At 43.5% G+C, this 19321-nt stretch overlaps 1 protein-coding gene across 5 annotated transcripts in view; it reads right to left on the reverse strand.

The window, feature by feature from the left end:
* Positions 1–19321, reverse strand: part of MIPOL1 (mirror-image polydactyly 1) — a 693631-nt gene that overhangs the window by 406183 nt on the left and 268127 nt on the right. For all 5 annotated transcript variants that reach the window (XM_077464676.1, XM_077464680.1, XM_077464677.1 and 2 more), the window contains one exon: positions 11426–11531. In XM_077464676.1, the coding sequence (XP_077320802.1) occupies positions 11426–11531 (106 nt within the window). The remainder of the gene's footprint in view (positions 1–11425; positions 11532–19321) is intronic.

Raw genomic sequence — 19321 nt, forward strand, 5'->3', positions numbered from 1 at the left:
TTAACCCTTAACTCTTGGGCATGAAGTTCACCAGAGCTTCACAGGTTGTCACTGGAGTCCTCTTTCACTCCTCCATGACGACATCACGGAGCTGGTGGATGTTAGAGATGGTAGTGAGCTCCTCTACCTTTTGTTTGAGGATACCCCACAGATGCTCAATAGGGTTTAGGTCTGGAGACATGCTTGGCCAGTCCATCACCTTTACCCTTGAGCAAGGCAGTGGTCGTCTTGGAGGTGTATTTGGGGTTCGGTATGTTGGAAGATCATGCTCTGCTTCAGTATGTCCCAGTACATGTTGGCATTCATGGTTCCTCAATGAACTGTAGCTCCCCAGTGCCGGCAGCACTCATGCAGCCCCAGACCATGACACTCCCACCACCATGCTTGACTGTAGGCAAGACAAACTTGTCTTTGTACTCCTCATCTGGTTGCCACCACACACGCTTGACACCATCTGAACCAAACGAGTTTATCTTGGTCTCATCAGACCACAGGACATGGTTCCAGTAATCCATGTCCTTAGTCCGCTTGTCTTCAGCAAACTGCAGGCTTTCTTGTGCACCATCTTAAGAAGAGGCTTCCTTCTGGGATGACAGCCATGCAGACCAATTTGATGCAGTGTGCGGCATATGCTCTGAGCACTGACAGGCTGACCGCCCCACCCCTTCAACCTCTGCAGCAATGCTGACAGGATTCATACGTATTTTTCCCAAAGACAACCTCTAGGACGCTGAGCACGTGCACTCAACTTCTTTGGTCGAGCATGGCGAGGCATGCTCTGAGTGGAACCTATTCTCTTAAACCGCTGTATGGTCTTGACCACCATGCTGCCGCTCAGTTTCAGGGTCTTGGCAATCTTCTTATAGCCTAGGCCATCTTTATGCGGAGCAACAATTCTTTTTTTTCAGATCCTCAGAGTTCTTTGTCATGAGGTGCCATGTTGAACTTCCAGTGACCAGTATGAGAGTGTGAGAGCGATAACACTAAATTTAACACACCTGCTCCCCATTCACACCTGAGACCCTGTAATACTAATGAGTCACATGACACCGGGGAGAGAAAATGGCTAATTGAGCCCAATTTGGACATATTCACTTAAGGGTATACTCACTTTTGTTGCCATCGGTTTAGACATTAATGGCTGTGTGTTGAGTTATTTTGAGGGGACAGCAAATTGACACTATTATACAAGCTGTGCACTCACTACTTTACATTGTAGCAAAGTGTCATTTCTTCAGTGTTGTCACATGAAAAGTTAGAATAAAATATTTACAAAAATGTGAGGGGTGTACTCACTTTTGTGAGATACTGTATATATATAACGCACACACACACATACAGAGGATAATTAAAACATGATGGATGGTGAAAAAACAACAATGTGAATGTGTAATGATTTCACATTGATTTTACGCAACTTCCTTTAAAGTGTATGGAAACCCCAGCATTGAACTTCTTTTGTGCTCCCCTTTGTTCTGTTAATTGAAAGTATTTTGATATTTCTGTTTAATAAGTGCAAAAAATACCATATCTGCCAGGAATATTGTGAGCTGACTTCCCCGTGCTTTCTGCCTGCACTGACTTCTATCATTTAACAGTTATCAGCTAGCTTTGTGCACTAGAAAACACCTTCCCCTATAGTATGAAGATGAGGAGAGGTGCAGGTGTTCTGTAGCTCACAGAGGTTGGCTATTCATAGGAATGGCACTCACCCAGCACAATACTGGGGATCAAAGGGAAATTCTTCCATACCAATGGCCAGGGGGGATTTTTCCTCTGCAGAGGTGCGTAATTGTATTTTCACCCGATCAAATGTATTCTGTAAGGTAAAATGCAATACAAATAGCAAATGGGCAGAATTTATCTTTCATTAAATTCATATAAGAAACCAACATTCTAATTAGTTGCTATAGACACACATCATTGATCCAAACTAAAGGTGGGGCTTAGTGCTTATGACATCACAAATCCTTTTTACATCAGGAAATGCCTTCATGCTGCTAAATATACTTTGGCAAATGCCTGCCTGAGTTTATAAAAGGTCAGTTCACATGAGGTCAATATTTCAGTATTTACTGGAAAGTATGAGAGATAAAAAAATTGAAACAGCAGTTCAGGTTTGGTCACTAGTTCATAACTGATGTCCTAGAGCTGGAGTGAATGCAGACAAGGGCAACTCACATTTGAGTCAATTGGTCCTTTAACCGATTCAGCCCCGGAAGATTTTACCCCCTTCCTGACCAGGCCCCCTTTTTGCGATTCGGCACTGCGTTGCTTTAAATGACAATTGCGCAATCATGCGACGTTGAACCCAAACACAATTGACGTCCCCCCCCCCACAAATAGAGCTTTCTTTTGGTGGTATTTGATCACCTCTGTGGTTTTTATTTTTTTTGCGGTATAAACAAAACAGGAGTGACAATGTTGAAAAAAACAATTTTTTTTTGCTATAATTTCTAAAATATATATATATATATATATATATATATATATATATATATAAACATTTTTTTTCTGCTCAGTTTAGGCCGATATGTATTCTACATATTTTTGGTAAAATAAATAAATAATCGCAATAAGCGTATGCACATATAGTTTGCACAAAAGTTATAGCGTCTACAAAATAGGAGCTAGTTTATGGCATTTTTATTATTCATTTTTTTTTTTTACTAGTAATGGTGGCGATCTGCATTTTTTATTGGTACTGCGACATTATCGCGGACACCTCGGACATTTTTTGCACTATTTTGGGACCACTGTCATGTCATCAGTGCTATAAAAATGCACTGATTACTGTGTAAATGACATTGGCAGTGAAGGGGTTAACCACTAGGGGGCAATCAAGGGGTTAAGTGTGTCCTAGGGAGTGATTCTAACTGTGGGGGGATGGACTTCAAGTCACATGACAGCGATCACTGCTCTCGATGACAGAGAGAAGTGATCTCTGTCATGACACAAGCCAGAACGGGGAAATTCCTTGTTTACATAGGCACTTCCCTGTTCTGAGACTCCGTAACTCCGTGTCCGCCGGTCCCACGGGCACCTTCACGATGTACGCGGCGTGCACATGCCTCCGGTGGTGTGTGAGGGCGTGCTATCCCCGACTCTTAAAGGGGATGTTCAGGTTCACCAATTTGCCCACTACTGCCATTGTGCCAACGTATATCAGCGTAAGGTGGTTGGCAACTGGTTAAAGTGCTACTAAACCCACAACAGTAAAATCAGTCTGTATTTGCAAAGCATGCTTGTTAAACACTTGCCAACTGGGCACTTAAACCCCCTTCCTGACCAGACCAATTTTCAGCTTTCAGCGCTCTCACGCTTTGAATGACAATTACTCAGTCATGCAACACTGTACCCATATGAAATTGCTGTCCTTTTTTTCCATACAAATAGAGCTTTCTTTTGGTGGTATTTAATCACTGCTGGTGATTAAATTTTTTATATTTTGCGCTATAAATCAAAAAAGACTGAAAATTCGGTAAAAAAATAAAATAAAACAATCTTTGTTTCTGTTAAAATTTACTGCAGAGTACTGGTGAGTATTGGTAAAGCATTGCAGAGTATTGCACAGTATGGGCACAGAGCAGCGCTGTGGGCACTACAGATCCAGCCCACAGCGCTGCTAAAAAGATCTCTCCCCCTCTCCCCTTGCACTGTACAGATCGGTACAGAGAGGGGGAGGGAGGAACTGGCGTCATGACATGACGCCGTTTTGTTTACAAGTGATCACTCCATCATTTGACGGAGCGATCAAGTGGTAAATGGCTGCTACATGCTGTAGCCATCTTTCGGCTATGGCCCGGTCGGCAAGTGGTTAAACCTACTGTGGAACCTAAGGGGTTAATCTTCTTCATTGTGTAAAAAGGCTGTTTGATCCTGTCTTCTCTGTTTCTCCCCTTCTTCCAGAGTCCCCAAAATATCTCCTTATAGAACAGAGGCTAGCTGCACATGCTCAGTTTGGTGTGTATTGCTAGAGAATTAGTTTTTTTCTTGAGAGAGCGCATGTGATCAGCTCAGGGCCAATCAGCATGGGGGGGGCTGCAGCTTCATAGGACAGTGAGAGTAGAATGACAACTCCTCGTACAAGCTTTAATCAGACACTGACAGAAGTCATAAGACCGCTATATACTGATGAGAAAAGGTATTTAGCAGTTTATATTTACTAAAACTATTGCATTTCCATGTTCCGTATACTGTGGGAGACCAGATATAGTGAATAGAGGGTGACTTTAAGGCTGAACTCAACACAATTAAATATACAAATAAAATGCATATAAGGGAGCAGTTCTATCTGCCAAAGGATGTGTATCTCTGTCCATCCATTTCTGAGATTTACACAGGACTGGCGCATAGTAAAGGCCTGCCTGGCAGGGCAGGGGACCTGACTTTTCTCAGGTGCAGGTAAGTTCAATTTCAAGTCTTGGGTGTTCCCCAGCCTGTGAGTGCACTGTGAATGGAGAAGCATTATACGGATTAGCTCATCTCTTGCTCTTTTTTCCTATCAGCTTGTCCCTTTCTAGCAAATGAGCATTGCAGCACAACTGACTGGTCCCCAGTAATGCCCCTCCCTCTCCCAGTCTGAGCTATGTTTTAGAGGGGACTGCAAGAGGCTTGTCAAATTCAAGTGCTGTTTACATAAAAAGAAAAGTACCGCAATGATGTATGAACATATTCAGAGCCGCATTCATCTGTGTCTTTTATATCTGCCTATAGTTCAGCTTTAAACAAAAAAAATAAAAAATACTACAAATCATATATTCATACATTTGCTACTTTCAGGTAGAAAAACCAAAATGTTTCTAAATATCATAAAAGATGAATTTTGTAGAATATGTATTTTCTAGTGAAGCAGAAATCGGCCCCACAGGTCTGCACTTGTCTCCATGTTAGTCTATGTACATTGATGGGATGTATGTAAAATGATCTCATTTCTCTGCGTTTACCTGCCTCTTCCCCAGGCTAACACACAGAACCTCTATGTGGATTCCTCATCAAGCCAGATGTTTTAGGAAGGTCTAATCTGTGGATTAAAATCAATTTATAGTAGAAAATGAATACACACTGCTTGCTGATTTCAATGTGATTATTTTGTTAAGCTTTTCTTGCGTCTTGGAAAAAACAGAAAATGTGGAAAGTGGTTAAACCATGAGCGTTTTCTGGTCAACGCTACTTTGTTTTCTTAGGATGTGGAGTTCTGGAGGCCCAGTTCACATCAATGTACTTTGTCTGTAGTATGGATGTGTTTATTAACACACCGAATGAATGTCATTTACTCTTTGTCACCTTTTGTCAAGGTGTATAAATACATTGTTCTGAACAAATTATACATGAAGACCGATTGTAGTAATGTAGGCAATATGAACTCCAGGGATTATATTATATACTTTGGGTATGTTAGGACTACAGAACACCTTCCCCTTTCATCCTCATCTCCATAGCATATGGAGGAGAGGTTCTGTAGTTCACAAAGAATACTAGACAGGGCTCATAACGCTGCTAGAAATTTCAGTGCAGCACAGGAGCTCACAAACACAATGGATTTCTGGTAGGATCAACAGGAATCTTTTGCACTTATTAAACAAATATAAAAATATACTTTTGATGGTATATTTAACACTGAACTCCAGAAAACAGACGAGACAATGGCACTAAAAAACAGACCAGACAGTGGCACCAGAAAACAGACCAGACAGTGGCACCAGAAAACAGACCAGACAGTGGCACCAGAAAACAGACCAGACAGTGGCATCAGAAAACAGACCAGACAGTGGCACCAGAAAACAGACCAGAAAAGGACACCAGAAAACAGACTAGACAATGGCACCAGAAAACAGAACAGAAAGGGGCACCAGAAAACAGACTAGACAATGGCACCAGAATACAGAACAGACAAGGGCACCAGAAAACAGACTAGACAATGGCACCAAAAAACAGACCAGACAAGGGCACCAGAAAACAGACCAGACAAGGGCACCAGAAAACAGACCAGACAATGCCACTAAAAAACAGAACAGACAAGGGTGCTTAAAAACAGACCAGACAATTAATCTAGTGTTTTAGAAACAGGCATATCCAGTTACATATTAAAAATTATCCAAACCCAACATTTCAAATTCCTTTTATGTGCCTGCTGTACCATATACTGTACTTGTATGAAAAAGCATCCTATTCTCTTTGTATTGCTTCCTTTGAGTGAAATCCCTGGAGTTCCTGCCTCTGCTTTACTATTAAAAACTGGCCACACTAAGCAGGAGAACACACCATGGTCAGTTTTCTGGCTGTGCTGGGAGTTAATCCAATGATCAGATTTGTGATGACACCATACCTGCACAACCATTCACTGAGAAGTTCCGTGTCCTGCTGTTTCTCCTCCCCCCAGTTCTTATGCAGCTAAGAACAGAGGTTATGTGATCACTTATATAAAAAAAAAGGGGGGGGGGGGGGCAAACAAAAGGTATTTATATAAAAACATTATATCTATGCACAAATGTTCTAACTTGCATTTCTATTTTAAAACGAATGGGTTGTTTTCCAAGGGGAAGGTTCACATTTATTTTCAACAAGTGGCAACTAAACCAACTAGCTGGAAAGCATTCTAGATCTGGTCATTTCTAACAGATGCAGCGCCATATACAATGCGCAGCTCCGGGAGCATTTGGACAACAGAAAGCACAATAATGTAATAATTGAGCTTGTATTCAATAAAGAACTGGAATGCCATGTCGATCTGATAGGGACAGCTCTGATACTTTCAGGTAATGTTGGAGGTTGCTGCTAGCTCCAGACCTCCTCACACATTTATACTGGACCATCACTGTGGTGGGCTGCGTTACTGGCCAGTAGGAATGTGAACAGCCCTGTATTGATGAGTAGTGGGCAGGAATTATTTGGGGTTGCAACAGCAATAAGAATTTATCACTCTACTTTTGTCCTAGGATGCAGTGTAATACTTCCTAAAATCTTAACCACTTAAGGACCAGAAGATTTGCAGCCTTAATCACCAGACCATTTTTTGCGATACGGCACTGCGTCGCTGTAACTGATAATTGCGCAGTCACGTATTCTTCTACATATTTTTGGTAAAGTAAATCACAATAAGTGTATATTGATTGGTTTACACAAAAGTTATAACGTCTACAAAATAGGGGATAGATTTCTGGCATTTTTAGTATTATTTTTTTTTTTTTACTAGTAATAGCGGGGATATGCAATTTTTAGCGTGACTGCGACATTGTAGCGGACAGATCAAACACTTTTATGGGACCATTGGCATTTATACAGCGATCAGAGCTAAAAAAATAGCCACTGATTACTGTATAAATGTCACTGACAGGGGAGGGGTTAACACTAGGGGGTGATCAAGGGGTTAAATGTGTGTCCTAGGGAGTGTTTCTAACTGTGGGGGGATGGGACTGCCTGGAGGAGGAGACTGATCGTTGTTCCTAAGCAGTAGGAACAACAGATCCCTCTCCTCTTCCCTGACAGAATGGAGATCTGTCTGTTTACATTGACAGACCTTTGTTCTGTCTCTCTCAGGAGCGATCGTGGGTGCACGGCAGACATTGCGGCCGCCAGGCATGAGCTCTTAAAGCAGCCGACGTACAGCTACAACAGCTCACCCAGGGGAACCAACCCGCCACAGTATAACTGCGTCGACTGGTCCTCAAGTGGTTAAAGATTTTTTTTTAAGTTTTGTTATATGAATAAAAAATACAAGTTTTATTTCCTATCTTGGTGGTATTGGCGGTCCATTTAAAGTCCCATTATGGGGGAGTTTTTTGTATACGTAACACAGGGATGGGACCGCCGTGCCTGATTTTCTGACACAGTGAAGCCCCATACTTTTTTGTCAAGTGGTTAAAGTGTTACTAAACCCAGGACCCTGCATTCAGTATATCTGGTCTCCTGCAGTACACAGAATATGGACATGCAATAGTTTTATCAAATATAAACTGCTAAATACCTTTTTTAATCAGCAGTTAGAGCAGTCTTGTGACTTCTATCAGTATCTGGTTAAAGATCGTAAGAGGAGTTTTCATTTTGCTATGACTGTCCTATCAGGCTGCAGGATCCCTGACCCTCTGTCTGGACAGTGTTGATTGGCCCTGTGCTAATCACATGCACTCTCCCAAGAAAAAAACTCTCTAGCAATACACACCAAACTGAGCATGTGCACCTTGTCCTCTAACCTCTGTTCTATCAGGAGGTGGTTTGGGCACTGTGGAAGAAGGGGAGAAACAGAGTAGACAGGATCAAACAGCCTTTTTACACAATGTAGAAGATTAAACCTTAGGTTCCACAGTGAGTATAACAAGCATGCTTTACCGCATATACAGACTGATTTAACTGTTGTGGGTTTAGTAACACTTTGAAGGGACTTTTTACAGATGAACTGATGGTACATAAAAAGTTGTCTTTAAATGTCTCCAGCGACTCCCTAAACGCCCTTTCCCCGGCGCTGAAGGACGCACTGTGTGAGAGCGGCAGTCGTCTTCCAGCAGAATGACACAACCTCACCTAGGTCCCAACTACAGCTCTCTATTGATCAGGGGGGGTGGACAATGCAGAGAATAGTCTGTGATAGGAGGCAAGCCTCTCAAAGTCAATGGACTGCTATCCTATTCCTGGCACTTCCTGTTCATTAAAATGAATGGGATTTATTTCAAAATCCCAAAGAAAGCAAAGCGAAAAGTGCATACTGCACTACTGTGCTTTAAAGATGGGTCCACAGATTTCTTTTTTCTTTCTATGGCCCTGGTGAGGACACACTGTTGACTTATAAATTGGCCCCTAAGTGGGCTAAAAAAGAAAAAAGCTTCAAACAGTAAATTACAAGAAACCTTTAAGCGGTAGTAATCTCTGTATATGAACTTGTACCTACCTACAGGTGAGCTTACAATATGGGTTACTTGTAGATACAATGAATATCTCCTAAAAGTGCACTGTTTAGGAGATATTCACCTCTGCTAATGACGCCACTGTCACATGCACAGTGATGTCATGCAATCAGGGCACACAGGGGTTGATATACTAAAACTGCAGAGTGCAAAATCTGATCAGCTTCCAGATTTTTTCTTTTTTTTTTTCCAATTTTTGTTCTTTATTGAAAGGGCAGAGAGATAAGGCACACAACATTCCATGGTTACATTATACTGTTCAAACATACATAAACCAGTGTAGTAACAGGTGAAACATACAATATATCATCGGTGGTACATTGACCTACAGCGCAGATAAAGAGGATCCTCCGAAACATCTGTATCCAATCAATGCTCCCCTCTGCTCCCTAATGGAGAGCCTCACGTTACGAGTACCCCTCCGCCACGCCATAGAGGCCAAAGTCATTCTCCAGAAGTATGCCTGATACACTAAGCCCTACCACAAATCTCACCCCGGTTTTGAAAATATTATAGATAAAGAGTGGCGTGGGCGTGAAGGATCCACTCTCGGACTCTCCAAGCCCACATCCGCAATAGAGAAAGGGAGGGAATTAAAAAGTTAAAGCAGAGACGAGTGATAGAAAAAGGCAAAGGAAGAGTGGGAAGGGAGGGTGGGCGGGTGGAGGGGAGGTTGGGTTGAGATGGGGTCCACGGAGGCAGCGCAACCCCCTTGCAACGCGCACTCAACCATGAGCTCCCGGCCCGCCATTAGCACTATGTCTGATCCTTCAGGGGTCCTCCTCCGGAAGACACCCTCACCCATCCAGGGACTCCCCCTCCATAAGGGTCCTACCTTCTCTCCAAGTTTTTTACTTAATTGAACAAGCTGACGTTAGAAGCTGATTGGCTTCCATGCACAGCTGCACCAGATTTTCCACTCTCCAGTTTTTAGTAAATCCACCCCACAGTGTGTTGTGGAATGCAGAAAGCCTTGCTGCTTTTGTGACTCCAGCATTGCGGCCTGGCCATAAAAAAAGCCTGCCAACCCCGAAAGCAGAGCGGGTGAAGATGGAGGACCCCTGGTTGCATGGCTTCATCTGAAAGGTAAGTTTGTCCTAATGGGCAAGTATGCAGTGAACACTATGTATTACTTTGCCTATATTATGAATACTAGCCCATTATGGCATAAACCTGCATGGGGGCCAGATTTGTTTTTTAGCCAGTACCATTTTAGGCTCAGTTCATATTAACATATATGTTGTTTAAAGCAATTTGAGTTTAATTTGCCGCTCTCACTGACTGTCATTGTTGAAAATATAGGCTGTTACGATAAATGATTGTATTGAGCAACTGAATTAAGCTTTTTTTTTTTTTTTTTTTTTTTTTAAAGTCTACTACCAACAATCGCTGAAGTTATACATGTAAGTACCTAAAACCATATTAAATAAATTCCTATCATGTCTGGCACATCAGCTGACATTTCAAAACCAGCTGGCAGTAGGAGTGCCTGTGCTAGCTGTTTATATAGGAAGAACAGGTAGATCAGGGGTGATTGAAACAATCTCCTATTTGCAGCTATAATAATGTCATATAACATGCAATGAAACACAAAAGGTCAAGAAGAGTTTAGAAGCATTGAGACACCTAAACAAATACGGTGTGGGATCAGAAGATCAGAGAATGGGATAGTAAAAGGCATATAGCCTAAATGTAGCCATGAATGGATTCCCCCATCCACACTAATAGCCTGGATGGAGGACTTCCCCCTGCCTGCTGTTGTATTTAAGCACCGGTGGCATCCATGAGCCCAATGGCAATGCCGAACTGAGTGCACCTTATAACGGGGATCCTCAAACTACGGCCCTCCAGCTGTTGCAAAACTACACATCCCATGAGGCATTGTAAAACTCTGACATGACTAGGCATGATGGGAATTGTAGTTCCTGAACAACTGGAGGGCCATAGTTTGAAGACCCCTGCCTTATAGGATGCAGTTACTGTTCGGCTGCTAATTTCCTACTGGACTCGCTTAACCTTTAAATAAACTTTTTGGGGGCTGAAGGGTATGTCCAGCCTTAGAGACATCAACAGAGCCAAGCACTGGCTACACAGATAAAGAATTTCCATGGAGCTAGGAAACATTCATTTATTTTCTGCCTGGAGTGTCACCCTAATGGTACAGAGTCAGAAAGTGATGTGTAAGATCCTTGGTGCACAATACAAGCTGCTATTTCTTTGCTCTCCCTCCTCTCTGCTGCTCTGTTTGTTCAAGACCGACCAGCTAAACAAACAAGCTCTTTGTGATTGGATTGACATGGTGCTAACAAGACGCTTAATGCCCAAATCAGCCTGAATGAAGGTAGAGTCCTCACTAATACCAGTACCAGGATCTTCATCGCAGAGCCATACAAGCACTTCCAAACCGCCAAACAAAAAGTTCAGGAAAGGAAAGTCATTCCTTCCCCTCCCTGAGCAAATAAAGCTAAGTCAGCCACGTCACTTGTGCAACCTCATGTCTCATCCACGTAAAAGCTTTGTGTTACCTGCAGTTTTCTCAGCGATCCGGGCCTGCGTGGCTTGTTCCAGCAGTTCTGCATCCAACTTCAGAGTGTCCAGATCCTTCTCTCGACGCATCAAGGTTTCCTGCAGCTAAGAATACACAGGGAAGCCCAGAGATCAATGTATGACAATAAAAACAGGCTCTGCAAGCTTTCTATTGACATTATCTATCCCCACACTTCTTTAAAGCAGACAACGCTGCTATTCCAACACTCTGTGTGTTTAGTTTATAATGTAAATGTTTAGAATTATGTAAAGCTAGCAGTTTCCTTGGCAAAGTTTTGGCCTCTGCTAAATGAAAAATCAAGACAATTACAACTAATGGATCTTCTGGTGGCTATTCCATTGTGCAGCTGTGTGCGTGCAGGACTTACCTTCGTGGTGGCAGGTAGATACGTTTCGCAAAATCAGGGTATGCCTGTAAGGTGCAAGGATCAGAAACTCTTTGCTAATGTGTTGATTCTGTTTAGCTGTACCAGCTATGAGTAAGCACTAGCCTTAGTGCGAAACGCGTCAACTGTTAGTATCTTTCGTTGTGATTTTATTTGCAGTGTCCTAAATATTATTTGAATAAAGCATTGTTTTAGCATTTGAGTGCAGCCGTCTAAAGTTCTGTCATTATCCACTTGATTCTGTTTATGCTGACATCTGGTTACTACTACTACAGCTGTGTAACCGTCAGTCTTAAAAGGATACTCCAGCTCATAAATGATAGAAAGGTGCCAAAAGTAGTACATCGCACTGTATTCCTTTAAATTACAATTCCAGATGAGATTAGTATTTCAACGTGTTAAGAACGGTGTCTGCATCAGTAAACCATTGGAAATAAAAAAAAGAAAACAAGCCTGCTATGTCTTGATGATCCTGATTGAATCCCTATCATGGCCACTCTTCCTGTGAATGGGTGACTATGATGATCTAACCTGAATTCCTCTAGTGTAGTCAGCAGTTCAGCAAAACAGATCTATGCAAGCATATGCTCCTCTAAGTGACCAATGTCACCATCCAACACAGCAGGGCCACCTGACCCTACCCATCCTACTGCAGAGAGACAAAAACCACCACCATACAGCATTAGAAGTAGCCCAGATTGACAATGGGATACGTAGATTTACTGGTCACCCAATTCAAAATCTTATAATACCTGCAGTTCCAACATGCAATAAAAAATTGGGGGGAAAAAAAGTTATAAACAACAGTTTATTGCACAATCAATTTTTTTTCTGCTGTGCTAAACAATATTAGCATGAAAATTGGTCTTAAAGGGCAGTGGTTCTCAACCTTAGTCCTCAAGTACCCCCAACAGGCCATGTTTTGGGAATTTCTCTTAGATAAAACAGCTGTCCAAAATACCAAGCCATTGACTCTGATTTAAAGCACATGTGCAAGGCAAATGAAAATCTGCAAACATGGCCTGTATGGGGTACTTGAGGACTGAAGTTGAGAACCACTGCTATAGGGCACCATCGCATAAAAAAAGGGTCTTAATCGCAATGTCCTCATGGGCCTCATCAGCAGTATGGCTGCCCTCAAAGCGCCAGTTGTATGTGGGGTGCACTATGTACAGAGTGCAGGGTTCAGGAGTGCATACAGAGTTCAAGACTAGACTACATGCAGCCTTCAGGAGTGCGGCATATACAGAGTGCAGAGTTCAGGAGTGTGTTATATACAGAGCACACGTTTCAGTGGAAGCCCTATGTACAGAATGCAGTACCAGGCATGTGGTATGCACAGAATGCAGAGTTCAGGGGTGTTATGTGTACAGGGTGCATGGTTTAGGGGTGCAATATGCACAGATAGCAGGGTTTAGGAGTGTGTTGCGTACAGAGTTCAGGGGTGTGCTGTGTACAGAGTGCAGGGTTTAGGGGTGTGCTATGCACAGATAGCAGGGTTTAGGAGTGTGTTGCATACAGAGTTCAGGGGTGTGATGTGTACAAAGTGAAGGGTTTAGGGGTGTGCTATGTACAGATAGCTGGGATTAGAGGTGTGCTGCATACAGAGAGCAGAGTTCAGGGGTGTGCTGTGCACAGAGTGCAGGGTTCAGGGATGTGCTATGCACAGTGCGCAAACCCACAGCTTCCTTACATCTTTCTTTCCTACCTGACCTGGCTTTAGTACCTCCCTTTGCAGGCAGCTCTGCCTCGCCTTGCAGGGAGATTGTTCTCCCTCTCAGATTCTGGAGATCTGTCCCCGCTGTGAGTGAATGCAGGAATCTGTTAGTCGCGGGAGCCACTGAGAGCAAAGCTGTCCCTTGTAAACCCAGAAGGCCTCCATGTCTACAAGTTACAGAGGGGAGCGGGAGCAGAAGGTGAAAGCCGCAGGTGGTGGAGTGGAATTCAGCCATGTTGTGGCTGCAAAACTGGGTGCAAGGGCAACATCACAAAGCCTGGTGGGAAGGATTCCGCCCACAGGCCTGGTGTTTGACGTGGTATAAAACAATCCTTTCTGTGAACATTTTGCTAACAGTCGGCACATGTGGAGGAATTCATAATCAAAACCTGCATTCCATTTAGAATGTTGTATGAGTAGGATTGAATCAGGAAAACAAAGTGCTGCTCTATTCATTTATTAGGAGCTGTCCCCAATCTGTAAAAACTCTGCTGCCAGTCTTAATAATGAAGTGGAGGAATGAGCACCAACACCACATTTTTCACAGTGCTGGACTGCATATTAGCTTCCTACTACAGGAAACGAGATAAACGGTTAACTGATAATAATTAAAGCTGAACTCTGGGATAACCAATTATTGTCTAAATACAGAAGCAAACATGTTCTTACTTGAATCCTGATGTGCTTTGTATATTTCTTCCAGATCTGTTCAGCAATCCAGTGTGAAACGTTGCCTCTGTGTAGAAGCTTCCTGTAATCAAGACCAGTCACTGGTGCTCTCTCCACTTGTGCAGGGTGATTGGTCATGTATCCACCCCTCTCCCATCCTGTAGTTTTTAACTTGCTGTCCCCTTGTCCAATAAGAGCACTTCAGTGGCCAGTAAAGGCACTTTTACTGAGCAGGAGGCTGAAGAGTGGGTGGCTCTATGGCCTAAAGTTGGGGAAGTTGCACTCTTAAAGTGGGTGTATAAGGTGAAAAACCTTTTGTGCTGCAGCTTTCCCCCCAGACCCCCCTTTTTTCTTACCTGAGCCCGATCCGAGCCACTGATGTGCATGAACGCAAGGGCTGCAGCCGCTGTTGCTCTCCTCACTGGACAGACTGATAGCAGCAGGAGCCATTGGCTTCCACTGCTGTCAATAAAAACAAAACTTTGGCACAGGAGCGGAGGGCAGGGCTGACTCGGGAGCGAGCCTGCACGGGTGCCTCAATGAAAAGCGGCTGATGAAGAGGAGGAACCAGGAAAAAGATGATGATCGGGCTGCTCTCTGCAAAACTATTACACAGAGTAAGTAAGTATAGAAATGTTTGTTATTTTTGTTTAAAAATAAAATGTAAGGTTTACAGCCAATTTCAGCTGGTCATACATTATACAATTTTCTTGTTCAATTTTCTTTGGATTTACCTTCAACTATGTCAGGCATGTCCAAAGTCTGGCCCGCGGGCCAATCGCGGCCCGCGGTCCGGTTTTGAACGGCCCGCCTGGTTATTTAAACATATACATCTTTTGTGGCCCCCGGCAATCTCCCAGCGCCGGGGTCACAAAAGATATATAGTCCGGCTGCCTCGGAGGGAGGAGGCAGGACGTGTGCCGTGCACACAGGCTGAGAATTTCCTGTGTACATGGCAGCTGTAATAGGAAGTCCCATCTCTGCCATTGGACGACTGTTCTGTCCATCAGAGGAGGCGGGACTTTCTCTTAAAGGGGCCGTTGTGTAAACAGGAAATTCTCCTGTAGGATGTCTTTGGCGCTCGTCCTGCCCTCCATGGCTGCACTGATGGTAATGGTGGCTGCATTCCTGGCAATTGCAATTGTGGGGCTGCATTCCTGGCAATGGTGAGTGAATTCCTGGCAATGGTGGCTGCATTCCTGGCAATGGTGGGTGAATTCCTGGCAATTGTGGGTGAATTCCTGGCAATGGTGGCTGCATTCCTAGCAGTTGGGGGTGAATTCCTGGCAATGGTGGCTGCATTCCTGGCAATGGTGGCTGCAATCCCGGCAATAGTGGGTGCATTCCCGGCAATGGTGGGGCTGCATTCCTGGCAATAGTGGGTGCATTCCTGGCAATGGTGGGGCTGCATTCCTGGCAATAGTGGGTGCATTCCTGGCAATGGTGGGGCTGCATTCCCGGCAATGGTGGGTGCATTCCCGGCAATGGTGGGGCTGCATTCCTGGCAATGGTGGGGCTGCATTCCTGGCAATGGTGGGGCTGCATTCCTGGCAATAGTGGGTGCATTCCCGGCAATGGTGGGGCTGCATTCCTGGCAATGGTGGGGCTGCATTCCGGGCAATGGTGGGGCTGCATTCCGTGCAATGGTGGGGCTGCATTCCATGCAATGGTGGGGCTGCATTCCGTGCAATGGTGGGGCTGCATTCCGTGCAATGGTGGGGCTGCATTCCTGGCAATGATGGGGCTGCATTCCTGGCAATGGTGAGTGAATTTCTAGCAGTGGTGGGTGCATTCCTGGCAATGGTGAGTGAATTTCTAGCAATGGTGGGGCTGCATTCCTGGCAATGGTGGGTACATTCCTGGCAATGGTGGGCACTGCATTCCTAGCAATGGTGGGCACTGCATTCCTAGCAATGGTGGGCGCTGCATTCCTAGCAATGGTGGGCGCTGCATTCCTAGCAATGGTGGGCGCTGCATTCCTAGCAATGGTGGGGCTGCATTCCTGGCAATGGTGAGTGAATTTCTAGCAATGGTGGGGCTGCATTCGTGGCAATGGTGGGTACATTCCTGGCAATGGTGGGCGCTGCATTTCTAGCAATGGTGGGCGCTGCATTCCTGGCAATGGTGGGCGCTGCGTTCCTGGCAATTGTGGGTCTGCAGATGGGCACTGACCCTTATTTTGCTTCAGTTCTTTATTTAAAATTAAAAAAAAAATTTCTTGAAGCTTCCCTCTTAAAGTGAAGGTGCGTGTTATACCCCAAAAAATACGGTGTATCCAAATAATACACTTGAGTTCATCTCTTCACCACACACAGCCACAAAGGCATGAGAATTCTTGTTGGGCCGTGTATTAGTGCTCGGCCGAACACACTTAGACCAAATTTTAATGGTTCAAAGAATGTCAGGCAAAATGGTTGGCCCTCGAGCATGTTCAGTTCATCAAATCTGGCCCTCTTTGAAAAAAGTTTGGACACCCCTGAACTATGTAGTGCACGGGCCTTCCTGATTGCAGTAAGTGTTTAGATTTGACCTCTTATTTTTCAGTTTTGGTAAATCTAATATCCCTAAATAAGCAGTAAGCGAAACCATAATCAGAGGATTGCATAAAAAAATTGTTTTCTGGCTAACAAAGGTAGTAACATCAGTGCCTCCTTTTAAAGTTTAAAATGGTTTCTGATGTATCATTCCCATGCATGGGGAGGATGATCCTTACATTTTGGTACTAGTCACTGTCATGCTCTCACACCCCATTAGACTTTGCTATTCTAACGAGGATGGGTTAGGGCTGGAAAGGGATAGGGTACAGTGAAAAGGGTTATCGCACCTGTATTGTCTTGTTATTATTTGTTTAAAAAAAAAAAAAAAATCCCAAAATGGAAGGACAACATACCGTACAGTTAGGTCTTCCGATTATGGAGGATCTGTACTGATACGGCGGAGTACCTTTCCCATGCAGAATTGTTGACCGAAAAATTTCTGGAAAAGGGGTATTCAAGAGATCATATTCAGAAAGTTATAGATCAATATGGGGACGGGTTGGGGAATAAAGGCAAGTCCAAAACAACCATTGGAGGGTCCGATGATATGTTGTTCATTACTAAGTTTAATGACCAACATTGGGCCATAAAAAAGGGAATTCAGAGACATTGGGCCATTTTAGGGCAAGATCCTGCCCCTAGTCGGGTACTTCCAGAAAGGCCAAAATTGGGTTATAGGCGAGCAAATAACAGAGTATGATCACACTCAGTCGCATTAAAAAATGAACACAAAGAGATCAAGGATATCCCTATGTTTCTTAACATGATAGGGTCAGATAGTAGGTAAAGGGCCTGTAAATTCATGTGTCATGGGAAAAAGTCCTTTATGGAGGAAGGATTGATGGGTATTTGACATTAAACAATTCATTTGTTGTAGTACCCAGTTCGTTATATATGATTTGAGGTGTCCCATGTGGTCACTTTTATGTAGGCAGGACAGTGCGAACCATGCATACTAGGTTTGGTAAACATCGGCAATTTATTCAAGAGGAAAAGGACAAGCATAGTGTCCCTTGGCATTTTTGTGGAGTACACAAGTACATGGTGGTAGTACAGAGGGTTTGGAACTTTTTGACATTGAACCCATACCCATGTTACTCCCAGAGGGAGAAAGCGTTTTCTTGTTTGTGCATGCAGGAGACATTTTGGATTTTTACTTTGAATACAATGTCTCTCAATGGCTTAAACGATGAACTGGAGATCAGCACTTTAGTCTAGGTCGTCAGGTACTCAGATATTGTAGTTTCTCCCATGATCAGGTGTTGGTCATATTAATAACTAGTTTAGACATTCCTATGGTTATTGGTGTTGTGGCCCATCAGCCAGGATCAGACATACCGAAATCGGGGTTGTTCTTCTGCCCCCCCCCCCCCCCCCATTCCCACCTCTCCCCTTCCCTTTTTTGGTATTAACATTTGGGCGAGTCAACAAAAAAAGTAATCTTAAGTGTTGGAAATTGTTATGATAAAGTTATGAGTAAACAAATATGAGGAATAGGTGGTCCAGTTGCCATCTGATTTATGGTTACTGTTATTTTGGTTTATTTTATGTTATGTTATGTTTATGTCATTTTATTTATTATTAATAATTTTATTTCTAGTTTTTATTTTCATGCATTTCAATTTATTTTACATATCTTACCTAAAATTAATATAAATTGATTGCTTTAATATATGCCTTTTGATTATGAATTTATTATACTAATGTAGATTTTTTTTTCCTTTGCTTTGTTTATATTGTGTAAAAAAGGCTGTTTGATCCTGTCTTCTCTGATCCACCCCTTCTTCCACAGTCCCCAATCTATTTGCTGATAGAACAGAGCCTTGGGGGCAAGCTGCACATGCTCAGTTTGGTGTGCATTGCTAGACAGTTTTTTTTTTATTTCTTGGGAGTGTGCATGTGATCAGCACACGGCCAATCAGCACTGTCCAGACAGAGGATCAGGGGTTCTGCAGCCTAATAGGACAGTCAGAGGAGAAAGAAAAATCATTACATACCTTAACCAGATCCTGATAGAAGTTACAAGACTGCTTTATACTGCTGATGATAAAAGGTATTTAGCAGTTTATATTTACTAAAATAATTGCACCTCCATGTTTTGTGTACTGTGAGATACCAGATATAGTGAATGCAGGCTCCTGGGTTTAGTAACACTATAAAGTGGTTTTAAAGGCAGAAGTTGTTCAGTGTGCAGCAGCCCCCCTCAGCCCCATATACTTACCTGAGCCCCATCTCGATTCAGCGATTTTGCATGTGAGAATTGCCTGTCAGGGACTCTCCTTCCTCATTGGCTGAGACAGCAGCGAAGTGCCATTGGCTCCTGCTGCTGCCAATGAGGACAGAGAGGGGGCTGGGCCAGTCCGAGGTTCTGAGTCTAAATGGACACATAGGGCTGCAGCTCGGCTCGGGTGCCCCCATAGCAAGCTGCTTGCTGTAGGGGCACTCAAAAGGCGGGAGGGCCAGGAGCGCCAAAGGGGAACCCAAGAAGAGAAGGATCTGGACTACTCTGTACAAAACCACTACACAGAGCAGGTATGTTTGTTATTTTTAACAACAAAAAAAGAG

This window comes from Lithobates pipiens, unplaced genomic scaffold, assembly GCF_037356315.1.
Source record: "Lithobates pipiens isolate NorthernLeopardFrog02 unplaced genomic scaffold, aLitPip1_a1.2 Scaffold_30, whole genome shotgun sequence".
Lineage (NCBI taxonomy): Eukaryota > Metazoa > Chordata > Amphibia > Anura > Ranidae > Lithobates > Lithobates pipiens.